At 44.7% G+C, this 15,588-nt stretch overlaps 1 protein-coding gene across 1 annotated transcript in view; it reads right to left on the reverse strand.

Annotated features, from left to right (window-relative positions):
• Positions 1 to 15,588, reverse strand: part of LOC114018394 — a 137,669-nt gene that overhangs the window by 106,809 nt on the left and 15,272 nt on the right. The window contains exons 2-4 of the mRNA XM_043538827.1: positions 2,759 to 2,811; positions 2,161 to 2,323; positions 321 to 446 (exon numbers count right to left, since the gene is read on the reverse strand). Of these exons, the coding sequence (XP_043394762.1) occupies positions 321 to 446; positions 2,161 to 2,323; positions 2,759 to 2,811 (342 nt within the window). The remainder of the gene's footprint in view (positions 1 to 320; positions 447 to 2,160; positions 2,324 to 2,758; positions 2,812 to 15,588) is intronic.

Consider the following 15,588-nt stretch of genomic DNA (forward strand, 5'->3'; position numbering starts at 1 on the left):
TGTGACCAGGGGCGGCAGATTTGTATAATTTTTGGCGGTGCCCAGAATGGGTCTAGTCCCTCCCCTCCCCCCCGTAAGCCGATATATATTTTATTAAATAATGTAAAAATGGACTGGAAACCATAAGCGTTTAACTGTTTCCCTTTAATGCACGATATCACTATTGTAAGAAAAAATTATTTAACTAAGAATATCAATGTTATTAATACTCTTCTGAATACAGAAAAAACCCTCAAAAGCAAATATTTTCTAAAATTAAAACACATAGCTGATTGTGATTCTTTTCTGTAACTGGCCAACATTAGTGCAGAAACATTTACCTGTGATTGCAGAAAAGCATACTTCATTACCGCTTCCTTGTGACAGGCGGATTTTTCGTGTGATGTAAAACCACACAATGCATGTCTCCAATCTTGAAATCCAGACGAAATAAATGTTGGTTTGGCCTTCGTAGAAAATATGAAGATCTTCTTTTCAGAACAGTTTTTGCAGACTGAGCAAAAAGCTCTGTTTAATTCGCTATTGTATTCCAACCACTTAAATCCTGATAGCCAAGACTGCTGAAAACTCCTTTTCTTACTTTGTAGATTTGCCACATCTTTCTTTTGTATAACTTCAGTTTGAAAGCTGGGTATCGAACTCAGGCCCTCACTTGATGAATTACCCTTTTCTTCTTTTTCTCTGAGTAACTTTATTAAGAATTTATCCCTTGTTGATTGTTAGTGGTCCTACAAATCAAGAATTTGTTGCTAGGATAAAATGAAGCTACAGCGCACCGGCGCCACAAGATTTCAAGGGTCAATTAAAAGTGGAAAGTCAAAAGCAGCACTCGCCTACTTCAGTATATTTTATTTTGTTGTACCTGCTGTGACGAAGTGGGAATGTTCTTAATGTTTTCTCTGAATACTGTGTGGGTGCCTCAGTTTCCCCTATGCATTTCTTAAGGATCTAGGTGGTGGGATAAGGGTGTGTGATTGTTGTAGAGCCCTAGAGAGCCAGTGTGATGCTATCTGCCACACCGTGCACCTCCTGCAGTGAGTCTGCCCAAGCAGGGCTCCTGGGGAAGCCAGAGGGCCTTGCACCCCAACTCCACTGTCAGACGTGACTCTCAGCCAGCCGGTAAAACAGAAGAAACACAGTATAAAACAGAGCTTGTTGTAGGTACAGAAAACAGGACCCGTCAATCAGTTCCAACTTGGGGGGTGGGGAGCCCAGACCCAAGTTCTGGGCCTCTCCCCGTTTCCCCAGCCAGCTCCAAACTGACACTGCCTCCGGCCCCTCCTCTGACCTTTGTGTCTTTTCTGGACAAGGAGGCCACCTGATCTCTTTGTTCTCCAACACTTTCAGTTGACACCTTGGCCATCAGTTGCCAGGAGACAGAGTGTCGGCCATTCTCTCTGTAGACAGCATCACACTGGCCCTTTAGGGCTCTACAACAATCACACACCCTTATCCCACCACCTAGATCCTTAAGAAGTGCATAGAGGAAACTGAGTCACCCACACAGTATTCAGAGAAAACATTAAGAACATTCCCACTTCATAACACCTGTATACAACCAATTATATACTTTAAAGGGTGTAAAATAATGAAGTATTGTGCTAAATAAGATCATACCCCAAACTGACCGCCAAATTTAAGTTGCATGTTTTTCCCCTCAGGTGAGGGCTCTGGGGTGTGGCTGGGGATGAGGGGTTCACACTGAGGAGGGGGCTCAGGGCTGGGACTCAGGGTTGGGGTGCTGGGGGCACAGGCTCTGGGGTGGGGCAGGGCTGGTGACGAGGAGCTTGGGGTGCAGACAGGGTGCCCCAGGGCTGGGGTGCAGACAGGGTGCCCCAGGGCTGGGGTCAGAGAGGACTCTTCCCCCCCCCCCCCCCGCAGCAGCGAGCTCCAGGTGAGGGACCCCTCATCTCCCCCCCCCCCCCCAGCACACTCACGCTGCACGTGCTCCTAGGGCCCCACTCAGGTCCAGGAAGCCCCCTCGCCTCCCCTACGGTGGGTAGTGGGGGGAGGGTGGGGGCTGCCATCATGTGTGGCCTCCCATGCTGCTGCCCCTGACCATAGCCTCACGGGGGGGTGGGGCTGCCCCTTGCCCAGTGTGGGGCAGGAGTGGTGGCTGCGCGGGGGGGGGGGCGGGAGATCACAGGATCAAATACTCACCGGAGCCCCAGCAGCTGCTCAGGTGAGCGAGGTCCCCTCGGTCCCCTCGGAGTCTCCTCCTGGGGACCGGTGGGGGGAGGGGGGCTGCCAAGCACGTGGGTGCCTCCTCCCCCTCCCCCGGTGCAGCAGTCAGCGGCCTGCCTCCAACTGCCGTCGGCGTCTCCTGTTACCACAGGCAACAGCAGCCACCCGCTGCGCGCGCTCTCCTTCCGGCGGCAGCCACGCTCCGCGGGGCGGGGCGGGGCGGGGCCTGCTCCAGGCGGGGCCGGGGGAGAGACCCAGCTCCAAATATTGGCGGAGCAGGGTCCCCGGCTCTGAATATTCCTGGTGCCAGGGCTCCAGGAGTCCATGTAGCGCGCTGCCTATGAATGTGACAGCAGGTGGGAGAAAGGGACGACCACTTTTCCTCAGTTGAGGGGTGGGGGCAGACTGAAGCATAAAAATTTACATCCCGCTTCCTCACAGGCACTATTCACGTGCTTAATTTTAAGTACTTAAGTGTGTTGGTTTACTAGGGGCCTAAGAGACTTGCTAAGATCATGCAGTCTGTGGCAGAGCCAAGAAATGAACCCACATCTCTTGAGTCCCAGTCCAGTACCTTTTCAAACACTTGCTGTAAAAAAGTAATTGCTCCTAACGGTGAAGTGTAAACTTTGCAAAAAAAAAAAAAAGTCTTTACTGTCTGTGTCATCATGCATACAAGACGTCAACTGTATTAATTTTAATTACTATAAGTGCATTAGTATGTGAAACGAAACTGGTTGTTTGCAAAATGTAAAGCAAGTGAAGCCACTTACAGTAATAAATCTCACTGCTGGTTATTAATCCCAATGCTTTTGGAGAGAGGTACGAATGTCTTAGCTACTTAGATGAGTCCCATTACTATAGTATCAGAGCACCGCATAATGTAATGTATTTATCCTGAACACCTTTGTGAGGTAGGGCATTACTATTATCCTGACTGTGAGGCACAGAGAGACTAAGTAACTTGTCTGAAGTCACACAGGAAGTCTGTGACAGAAGGGAACTGAACCTGGGTCTCCTGAGTAAGGCAAGCTCCCTAAGCACTGGGCGATCCTTCCTCGCTACCAAAATCTGAAAGCAAATAAACCTGCACAATTCCTTGAAGCTTGCCAAAGAGAAGTTCTGACAGTCTAGTGAGAGTGCTGGCAGCAGTCTCAGTTATCTACATACCTATTGACTGATTCAGTAATATTGTCTTTAGAGCTCACTGTCTTTGGATGGCAATTTCAGCACTTCAGGCATTGCTGGGTTCCATAAAAAAAATAAATGAGATTTCTATGAGGCTGTATAGCACTAGGTATTGTTGCTTTAAAAGCTGCATTTTGTTTAAATTGTGGGTGAATTTTGTGATGATGTATGCAAACACTAAATAAAACCTCTGACATCACTAAATAAACCAGTTGCCCAAAATCAACACCATAAAAGTAGCTCATCCAGAGTATCAAGGGGGAACACAATGTTGTAGAATATGAAATGATATTTTTAGCCACTAAAGCATAAGGCTTCTGCTAAAAGGTCAATGTAATGGATGAACCACAAAAGGTTGGAGTTGCTGCAAACCATGACTTGCACAAGGACCGCAATCCCATTGAAGATATGAGTAAAAGTTTAGAAGATCAGGGCCTTATTAAGCATAATTATTCAAAAGTTAGGATGCTTATCAATTTTTTTAAGCTCTCCCCTGGGAGCCTCATTTCTCTTTCATGACCATCTAAATTCCCCTCTCCCGCTATTTTACAGGGTCTACTCCCAAGAAGATTCCAGTTCCCTCTGACAGACCCACATCTTTCCCCCCCCCTGCATCCATGGTAGCCATCTTTGCCTTTGATAGTCATTGTGACTTCTCCTCCCTCAAGTCCATTGTTCTCTGCACAGATGGGAGAAGAGGACAATCTTCAGGGGATGTCTGTGCTTCTCCACATCCAGTTCAGCAGGAGGATTATTTTTAAGGGGGACCATTTTTCCCCCCCTCACTTCCATATAGCAACAGGAATGTTAAGTCAGAAGAGGTTACACAGCCCTCTAGGGCATCAGGAGGAAAAGAATCGAGCAAACCTTGCAGACACTATGCTGGCCCCCACTCCCACTAAATTCAGCCTTTTGTGTGCTGTGAGATTATATGCCTCCAGAGTGTGTAAACTACATTCTAATTCAGCAGCAACATAGCTCCACTGACTTTATGGGGCTTTTTTCCCCCCCCAATCAGATCTGCAAAGGAGGGCGTCAGTCATGGAATAGGAAGCTTATGTAGTCCCATTGTCCATTGAAGGGTTGTGTGAGGGAAGGCAAGATTGGGCAGCCATGTCTGGAACTCTGAATCTCTTGAGAGGGGAGAGGGTTACTTGACCCATTAGATTCTGCTCTTGTTGCAGTTTTATCTGGAGAACCACCATATATTTTTAAACAGTTTATGCTTTGCATAAAAATTGAAGGACAGGAGACAGTTCAGGCTTGTTTTCAATCTTATTTGAACGTGTTTGCACAGCCCAGGTCAAATATTTTCAGTGAAGAATAGGTTATAAAAAGTATTATCCTGGTAGGAAGAACAGGAGTACTTGTGGCACCTTAGAGACTAACAAATTTATTTGAGCATAAGCTTTTGTCAGAGAACACTTCAATCTCTCTGGTCACTCGATTACAGACCTAAGAGTGGCAATATTACAACAACAACAAAAACCTTCAGAAACAGACTCCAATGAGAGACTGCTGAATTGGAATTAATTTGCAAACTGGACACCATTAAATTAGGCTTGAATAAAGACTGGAAATGGATGTTCATTACACAAAGAAACTATTTCCCCATGTTTATTCCCACCCTCCCTCCCCCCACACGTTCTTGTCAACTGCTGGAAATGGCCCATCTTGATTATCACTGCAAAAGGTTTTTTTTCCCCCTCTCCTGCTGGTAATAGCTCACCTTAACTGATCACTCTCGTTATAGTGTGTATGGTAACACCCATTGTTTCATGTTCTCTGTGTATATAAAATCTTCTTACTGTATTTTCCACTGCATGAATCTGATGAAGTGGGTTTTAGCCCACGAAAGCTTATGCTCAAATAAATTTGTTTAGACTAAGGTGCTACAAGTACTCCTGTTCTTTTTGCAGCTACAGACTAACACGACTACTACTCTGAAACCTATCCTGGTATGGTTTCATGGTTAACATTTGCTTCTCTTTACACTACACTATTGTAGCAGCATTAAAGAATTTCAAAATGGACTTTATCCTCCTTTTGAAATACTGGAAGCCGTGACTTGAATCACTAGCCTTCTTTACAGTTAAACTGGAAGAGATTTCTCCATGCCCCTAGCTCAGACCTGATAATCTGTTTTCCTGCTGGGGGGGGGGGGGCAAGAAGAGCTAGTAATGTAACTCTGGCCCCTGCAGAGGTTAAGTAAGCTGCAGTAGTCTTGAATTTGGGAATTGTGTGTCTGGCTAGAATCCCAGACTCACGCTCCAAAATGAGTCTGCTACTTTGAACACATAAAGGAAATGGTTTCCTTAGCAACAGTATCTGAGGAGAAGAAAGTGTGTTTGACAGGTAAGTGCACATATGGCTTCTGAGAAAGATAGCAGTGCCCCACTGCCTAGAGTACTGTTACCACTCCTACATGGTCAGGAAGCTTTGGACATTGGGAGGGGATTATTTTGTCTCTAGGAAAGCAAAAAATGGCCACAGACACAAGCTTAGACTTTGTTTAGTTATAATATTTACACCTCCTGCAGATTGCAGTTTTGAATAGTGACAGATATTAAGCAGCAATTCAGCAGCAAAGACATTCACTCACAAGGGCTTCTGAGGAACAGCTCTGCCAGCATGCAGGAATTGCAGAGGAGATACTCCCTGCTGAGCCTAATGCTACCTTTTCTATAGCTGCTTGGCAACAAAATGAAATCTACTCTCACTCAATTGTTTTCAGTGACATCCTCAGAAAGCAAATACTGGTGGTGCCAGCTTATTATTTAGTAGGGGCTACTGGTAATTGTTTCTTCCCTTCTTGCACAATTTATATTCAATATAATGTTATGCATTTTTACCACAGTATTAGTACTGATTTACCATTTAGTAAATCACTAGTTACAGATATAATCTGGCCTGTTAAGGGGCAGTGTAAATCATGACCAGTACACATTTCATGTAGCTCTCTCTCTAAGTCAACTCAAATATGAGTTTTGAATTTCTTTCTGAACTCAGTCGTGGCATCATTTTTATCTCTTGTGGGAGTGAATTCCCTAGTTTAGGGCCCAGCTCCTGAGAGTATTCTGTCTACCTTGTTAGTGAGTCTCCCCTATTAACCATAGGTTCATGGTTCCAGTGGATTACAGCTGTTCTGGAAGGATATGATCATGATGAGAGAAGCAATTTCCTAGGTAGCTAGGGCTGATCCCATGGAAGACTTTGAATGTCACCACAGCGCTCAGATTGGACTTTGTATTTAACAGGGAGCCAGTGCACAGAGCTTTCCGAATGACTGCATGTGTGATCAAGAGAAAAATCAGGGCTGTGTGATTCCAAGTGATGGATCTGTAAAAGCAGGGCTGGATTAGCTTTTTGTGGGTCCAGCACCAAATGTATTTGTGGGCCCACCCCCCAAGGAATGATTGTAAAAGAGGCTGGAGGCAAGAGCACAGTGGGGTGGGAGTTAGGGTTGGTCCCTGGAGTAAGGGAGGGGCCAGGGTAAACTGCAAGCGCAGCAGGGCTGGGGGTAAACAGGATTTCCCCCCACCCCTGCCCACAGGGTGGGTGCTTACCTTCTCCCTGGTTCTAGCCCATTCTCTTAGTCTCTCTCTGCACTGAGTTGCCCCTCCTCCAGTGTGACAAAGTGGGAATGTTCTTAAGGTTTTCTCTGAATACTGTGTGGGTGCCTCAGTTTCCCCTATGAATTTCTTAAGGATCTAGGTGGTGGGATGGGGGAGGGGGTGATTGTTGCAGAGCCCTAGGCAGATGTGATGCAGTCTGCACAGAGAATGGCTGACACCCTGTCTCCTGGCAACTGATGGCCTGGGCCCCTCCCCTGCAAGATGCCATCTTTGTGTTGGAGAACAAAGATCAGGTGGCCTCCTGGCCCGGGAAAGGGACAGGAGGAGCTGGAGGGGGTTGCAGTTTGGAGCTGGCTGGGGAAATGGAGGGAGGTCCAGCACTGGTGTCTAGGCTCCCTACCCCACAAGACGGACCTGACTGAGGGGTCCTGTTTTCCATACCTACAAGCTCTGCTTTGACTGTGTTCCTGTTGTCTAATAAACCTTCTGTTTTACTGGCTGGATGAGAGTCACAGTGAATCGCAGGAAGTCGGGGGTGCAGGACCCTGACTCCCCCACACTCCATGACATCCAGCAGCAGCAGGACAGTTCTCTTCCAGCCCTGTGGGGTGGGTATTGGGAGTGGGAGGAGCAGAGGTTAATGTGGTTACTCCTATAACTGAACTTTTAGTTTGCAGTCAGCACTGCTAACCAGACACTCAGGTCCCATTTTCTACTGGAGTTTCCAGTCTAAAACTGGATACCTGGCACCAGGGGTGTCACAGAAGCCTGAGTGGGGGAGGAGGGGCAAGCAATCATTTTTTAAAAGTGAGAGGGTTAAGCTTTAAGCAGTGAGAAGCAAGGTGTGGGTGGCCGGGCTAGGAAGTGGAGAGGAGCTAATGGTCAGGGCCATGTCTGCTGTAGGTTGGAGACTGGGGGGAAAAAAAGTCAGCTGACACAGTATCCCCAGTCCAGGTGACATGACAGCCAGGAGTGGATTTAGAGTTAGTGGGGCCCCCTGGCCCTGTGCTCAGCTTCATTTTTGGGGCCCCTCCTTGGGACCCAGCCAAGAAAAAGAACATTCTTTATCCTCTCCCTATAAGTAAAAAGAAAAAGGAGTACTTGTGGCACCCTAGAGACTAACAAATTTGGTTCCACATGTACTCCTTTTTGTTTTTATGGATACAGACTAACACGGCTGCTACTCTGACTCTTATAAGTAATAAGTAGTAAATGAAAATAAAGTGAGGTACCTTGATTGTTCTTTTAGTGCAACTTATTTTTCCCAGAGACCACTTGAAAAATCAGAGGGTCTCAATGGACCATTTAATGATCTTTCCAAATATTGTAAAAAAAAAAAACAAAACAAAACATTGGGGTGAGGGCAGGAGGTTGGAGTGTAGAGCGCTTACCTGGGGCAGCTCCTGTTTGGTGCGAGGGGTGCAGGTGGGAATGAGGTGGGGGGGTGCAGGAGCTCCTGTTTGGGGCTCAGGATGGGGGTGGGGATGGGTGGGTGCAGGAGTCAGGGCAGGGGGCTGGAGGTGTGTGTGAAGAGATACAGGGGTCAGGGTAGAGGGGTCAGGTCAGGGAGCTGGGGGTGCAGGCAGGGGGCTGGAGGGGGCAAGGCCCCTCCCCCGCCTCTTCTCCTCCTTGGAGCAGCGAGCGCGCTGAGGCTCCACTCTTCCCCCTCCCGCCGGCAAACAGCTGATCAGCGGCAGGGGGAGGGTGGGAAACGCAGCACGCTGGCGAAACAGGCGGGGGAGGAGCTTGGCTGCTGGCGGAGACTGCCCTGCTGCAGCAGGAGCTGGAAGCACCAAATTTCTGTCCCCATAAGGGGGCAGGTGAAGAAGAGCCAGCTGGGCCGGGCCCCCTTTGGACTGTGGTCCTGGTGCCGTGGTAAATCTGGTACTGTGTAAAAGCAAGAACAGTTGCCCCTTATATATTCTGGGTTTCTTCTAGGAAGGATTTGAACCATTTTAGGGTGTCTAAGGTCATCCCTTCAGTTTCTTGGAGGCAAAACAAGAGTGATTGATCAATACTAATGTGCGGCAGTAAGGTCCAGCAGCAAAAAGTATGAATTTAATTTCCTTGTCTATAAGAAGAAACAACTGTTGTCTATGACCTGGTAAGTCGTGTCTATACTAGGCAAAAACTGTGTGTGGTTTGGTTCCCTGCCCCCTCCATGACCAGCTAACAGGTTTTACTTTAACTTTATCTTAACCAGCTAAGATGTGCTAACACTAAAACTGCCTTGTATATGCTAGGATTTAAACATGTTAGCAACACACCCTTTTTTCCTCCCCTGCGAAGACAAGGCCATACTCCGAAAGAATTAGAATACAGTCTCCAGCACAGCTTTTTAGCAGACAGACACTTGCTTAGAAATGGATGGTGGTATTTTGAACAGTCTAGTGTCAGTTACGGCTGTCTACAGTAAGTCCTAGGCTGGTGGCTGATACCTCTGACACTGAGCCAGCAAGGGTTAAACAACCAGCAGGCTAAGTGACCGCCCACCACCAAAAACAGACTCCCCCCACAACCTTTAAGGACATATTAGAGAAGTTTTGAAATGGTAAACAGGGCAATTTCTTGTATATAGTTATCAAAGCCATGTTAAGTAGACTAAATTCTTTGAAATGTAAACCTGCATTGTTAGAGTATTATGAATAGATACCAATTGTATCTGTCTGGGTTTATGTCTATCTTGTTAGAGGTTAACACTGATCTAATTAGTTTGTAGACACTAACCTTCTCTTGTCTGTTTCATTACTATATTATATTGATTCAGATATCAAAAGGGATATTAACATTTAGGTGAAACCAGTGGTTCAATAATTGTCTCTTTGAAGTGTCTATGAACTGCTTGAATGGTTAATTGCCTTATGCTAATCAACACAAACTTGTTACCTGTGTATATATAGGAAATAGAAGTTTAGTTTCAAAACAATACACACTGTCTATTCTTCATCCTGGAAGGCCCCTGATGTGATGTCTACTGTCAAGAGGCTATTAGCCCTCTAGAGAGCTATAAAGGAAGCTTCAGGCCTGATCCTCACAATCTCAGCTCTTCTTAAACTTTGTCAGAAGCAGTTCAAGCTGCAAAACTGAGGTCTCCAGGCCTATGCTGGAATATCCCTGCAAATTCTCATGGAAGAATTTGAGCAAACTCTATATATTTATAGTCCAATAGGCAATCACCCACTGAATTGATTCTGGAAGGACTTATACATCAGCATCCTCACCATCTCTACTATGAAATTGACCTAAGAACTTCATTCATATCTGTGTGTATAATCTTTTAACCACAGTAGCTTTTTCTTTAGTTAATAAGAATTGGCTAAGATTAATTAATCTATCAGCATGTATTTGGGTAAAACCTGAAATAGTCATTGACCTGGTGGCAATGTGTTCGATCTCTTGGGATTGATAGAACTGTGTGTTATTTTAAGTAATCCTCACTATATTTGACTTGGCTGTCTGGTTGGGAGCCAATAACTGGATTGCTTAAGGGGAACTATATTTTTGGCTTTTTTTGTAACCAGTAAGGTATTACAGAAGCTGTTTTGTGACTGGCTTAGTTAATCTAATTATAATAAACCACCAATTTTGGGGATTGTTTGCCCCATTCTTTGGCCTTTGCCCTGACTGAGCATTCTCAGCGTGGCCCGATGGACAAATATAACTAAGTCTCTCATTGTAAGGTGTTTTCTTCAGCCATTGTATCACTTTTCAGAGTAGCAGCCGTGTTAGTCTGTATTCGCAAAAGTACTCCTTTTCTTTTTGTATCACTTTTGTGACTTGTTTGCATCCTCTCCAATTTTTCCATCATCCTTTTAAAAATGTAAACACCAGAACTGTACACAATATTGCATTATCGGTCTCACCCATGCCATATACAGGTAAAAATCACCTCCCTTCTTCTCTATTGTTTATACACCCAAGGATTTGAAGTATTGCATGGGAAGCTCATGTTTGGTTGCTTGGCCACCAATCTTTTCCAGGATCACTCTTCCTCCCCACCAACTCTATAGGTATGGTGTGCAATCTTTGTTCCTAAATGTATAAAGACATAGCTATCATAACTAAGTCTTCCCTAGTAACCTAAATTGTGACCCTTTTTCATAAGCACTTGGAGAAAACACAAGGACCTGATTCTCAATGCTTTGTATCTTGTGTGGTGTTTGCACTCTATATTGGAAGTATCAGTCCTCATCCTGCAAAAAGAAACCTAGACAAACACCTTCAGAAGAGGAGCCTGAGGACTCAAATTTCATAGTTTTGCTAGACACTGAACATCATGGTCTTCAGACAATATTTATGGCTTTTTACAAATAATCTGTTACTCACTAATCCCCCTTTTTGTCCTCTGTCTACATGAGTGTTAGCACATTCTACAGGACCATTCAAGGTGAAGTGGAATGCTAACTACTTCTGCCAAACTATCTGTTCGATCGAGGAGTGTGCACAAGTGGGGTGGGTCAAGCAGGTGTACCCCCACTCCCAATAATCATCCGGGGCACAGAACTTCTGTCCCTGGAGCTACAGAGGCAGAAAAGATTGCGCTCCTGCTGGGGCAGCGTGGAGGGAAGATCGAGCTCCTGCCCAGAGCAGGGTGGAAGATCGGGCTCAGGCCAGGGCCAGGGAGGGAGGAGCAGCAAGCTTCCTGGGGGAACGAGAAGGGGGCAGTGAGCTTCTGTGCCCCTCCAAAAGAGGTTGTGCATGCCCCAGTTTGATCTTCTATTTGGCTGTGATGCTCAGAGTACTTTTTCCAGACTTGAAGAGCTCTGGGAATCTTGAAAGCTGCTCTCTTACCAACAGAAGTTGGTCCAATAAGAGCTCTCTCTAATATCCTGGAACGGATATGGCTTCAGCAACACTGCATACTTGCATCTTGTGTAGTCATTTATACTTTTACTGAGTGGGTGTGAAATTCTATCACATCAGAATGCGAGTAGTACACCCATTCTACCCAGATGTAAATAATTTTACAAGATGCAAGGCAGAGACTCAATACCATGTCCTCTGCCCACCACATGCTCACATAAGGGATGACCTGGCATACCAAAATCCAAACTCCTATTTTACAAATGTTCTAAGGTATATTTTAACACTTTGCTTATATAATTAATGACTGCCCTGTACACAGATCTTCCAGGATACTGTGCAATGGGCCATTGCTTTCATGGAAATGTTTGAGGAAACATTTTGCAAACTTTTCTATGAAATTAAGAGTTTAGAGGATAAATAAGTTACATAAAAATTGGAGATCATATATATTTACACATACACAGAGTAGCATCTGCCACTATTGTTAAGAATGCATCATGGTTTCAATCCTAAATCACAAACTGTAGTTCAGTCACTTGTAACTTTCCACAGCTATCTGCGGGATGTCCTTTTCTCCAAACAAAGAAATGTTTTTGGAAAATTTGAGAGGGGAAAGAAAAAAAAACAAAAGCCAAACACCCACCAAAACACAGTTCAGTAGCAGATTGAATTAAATATCTGCACTATCCTTTAAAAGAGTGACCATGTTTTAAGCAGCTCTCCTGGCAAAATGGCCAGAGGTAGAAAGTTGAGATTTGGCTTGGAAATGGCGCTTTTCTACAGTGAAAACTTTTAAGTATTGCAGTGAGTATTGGTTTTCATATGACAGTTTGAGCTTTACAAAATATCACATTCAGCATACACAGTAGATTTGGTATCTTGCTAACTAGTAAAGAGCTCAGCTAAAGGAGACCGAGCCATGCATGCATGGCTCTCAAAAGAGAGGACAAAAAGGGTAGTAGGGGATACCAAACCTCCTGTATAACATTTGACAGCAAAATATTTTGTAAATATATTAGAAGTTCTAAACTCTATTGGTACTTTACTACATTTATTCTGAAAAAACAGGCTTCCTTAGTTATCATGGCAAATCCCAAAGCCATTTAGCCTCATTGCAGATCCCCTAGTATCATGAGTGCAAATATACAGGGCACAGAAAAGTTAACTGACATTTAAAAGATAATTTGAATGTACAAGATCATGAATTTCCAGGGCTGGAAGCCAATGCTGTATAGCCCATTGGGAAGCTCTTCTTTCCAATAGTATCAAGCTACTGGTTGAAAGTTTCAAAGCAGATTAATATTCACTGGAGTTGTGTCTTAAATATTCTAGATGTCTTTAAAAATCTCAACCTGCATTTCTAGTCCTTTTGGGTCCTGAGAGAGCAGACATGAAATCTGTCACTGGTACAGGACAGTATTACCTTTCCTGGGCTCTGTCTACTGTAATTTGAGTGTGGAAGGAAAATAAAATATTGCTCTAATGTAACAAAATTTTACAAAAAATAGGAGCTGCTTGAAGCTGCATAAGGGTTTTGAACCTGGGAGGTTGGATTATTAAGCAGAATGCAAGTGAGGATATCTACAATGCATGATAAATAAACCTTGTCACATGAGAAATTTGTCACATGGATATCAATGTGTAGTACATTGCATATGTTGAAAGGCATTTTGTGAAGTACAAGGTTCTCAAGAGCAAAGTGTCTCCAAGACTTAAAGTGCATACAATTAAATATCCCCATAACATGGAGTGTTACTGTTTTTACTGTATAAGGTAATGCTTAATGTTGTAGCTCCTACAATGTTGTGGGTGGTGGCTATCCCTCAGTACAAGGATGTCTGCTGGGGGGAAAAAGAGTCAGAGACTTTGATGGCTGAGGTGTCCAATCCATGCTTTACAGGTATTTCCACATGAGGCTTGTGGTTGCTTGGAGAGAGCATCACTGCTGGCCAGGATGCTGCACCCTTTCCCTCCTCCTCTGCCATTTCCCAGCCTCTTGAGCAAGGCAATTCTCTTCAAAACAGGCTGAGGCTTGACGTATGTGACGACGCCATTGCAGTCTATTGCCAGCCAGCTCTTCCCAGTTCATGGGGTCAGTGCCTCCCTTCTTAAGATCTACTTTCAGTGTGTCCTTTTAGCATTTCCTCTGTCCCCCATGGGTCCTCTTATTGTGATTAAGTAGAGAAAAAAGTTTTAGCTGCAGAGAGAACACTGACATTGGTGCGATGATCTTCCCATCTAATACAGAGAATCTTCCTAAGGCAGGGCTGTTGGTACCACTCCAGATGCTTAAGATGGCTTCAGTATGTCACCCATGTCTCACACCCATAAAAAGGAGAGGGGATGACTATTGCATTGTAGACCAGGATCTTAGTTTCCATCTGCAGATCTCTGTCAAAGACATGATTAAGCAACTTTCTGAAGGCAAAACGGATCCTATGTTCAATCTGTACATCAAGATTGGCTGTCTGGGAGAGGTGACTACCGAGGTAGGGGAAATGCTCGATGTTTTCCAGGGGTTCACCACTGATGACAATTTGTGGGAGAACAGGGGCAACTTGTGCTGGAACTGGCTGGTGCAGCACCTTAGTCTACCAGATGTTGAGGGAAAGTCTCAGGCTCTGAGAGGCACCTGAGAAAAGATCTATGGTGAATTGTTAGTCAGCCTCAGTGTGCACGTGGATATCACAGTCATCAGCATACTGAAGGTTGGTAATAACAGTCCTGGTGACTTTAGTTTTAGACTGAAGATGCCACAGATTGAAGAGCTGGTCATCTAAGCGATACTCAATCCCAATTCCAGAAAAAAAAAAAAAAGGCAGTCACACATAAGAATCAAGATTACAGCAAAGTAGATGCAGGGGGGTTGGGGGGGAAGGGTTGGAACAATACAGTCCTGCTTAATACCAGTACACATGATGAATGGGTCCATCTCCACACATTAGAGGATGGTGATGGTTATCCCATCATGAAATAGCCTGAGAACACAAATGAACTTCAGTGGACAACCAAACCTAGAGAGCACCTTCCATAATTCTTCATCACTGATGGAATCAAAGGCCTTAGTTAGGTCAATAAATGCCAGAAACAATGACTGGTATTGTTCTCTACACTTTAGATCTGTCATGCAACAGAAAACAAAACAAGAACAGTGGTGCCCAGAGATGGGCAGAAACCACACTAGGATTCTGGGAGAACAAGGAGGAGACTGTTCTGAAGGATGCGAGCAAGGATCTTCCCAGCAATGGAGAGGAGAGCAATGCCTTGGTAATTCCTGCACATTGACTTGTCCCCTTTCCTAAAGTTGGGGACAGTATTGGCATTCTTTAGGTCAGGTGTTATAATTTACATTAATGAGGAAATTCCAAGTTGAATTTTTTGCATGAGTGCTATTCCACCAGCTTGAAGACCTCCAAGGGAATGCCATCTGGGCCTGGCACCTTTGTTTTTTCTAGTCTGACTGATGGCTCAAACTTACTCAGAAGATGGGGAGTCAGCAAGAGGTTCTATTACGGAATGCTGAGGAATGGACTTGGTGGTGGTAGCTGGGACTTCTGATTCTCTGTTCAATAAAAATCTCAAAATGCTCCTTCCAACATTGTTTGAAGGCTACATTGTCCTGAAGAATGATGAAGCAGTCCTGGGATCTCAGAGGAGTTGTGCCACTTGAGCTTGGCCTGTAAATGGCTTTTGTTGCTTGGAAAAAAAAAAAAAAAAAAAAAAAAAAAAGCAGCTTCTCATGCCATATTGATCAGTGAAACTCTGGATCTCCATGGGCTTTGCTTGCCATCACTATTCTTGATGTCATGCAGCCGCCTTTGAACTGTAGCATTAA

The sequence above is a fragment of the Chelonia mydas genome, chromosome 2, assembly GCF_015237465.2.
Source record: "Chelonia mydas isolate rCheMyd1 chromosome 2, rCheMyd1.pri.v2, whole genome shotgun sequence".
Classification (NCBI taxonomy): Eukaryota; Metazoa; Chordata; order Testudines; family Cheloniidae; genus Chelonia; species Chelonia mydas.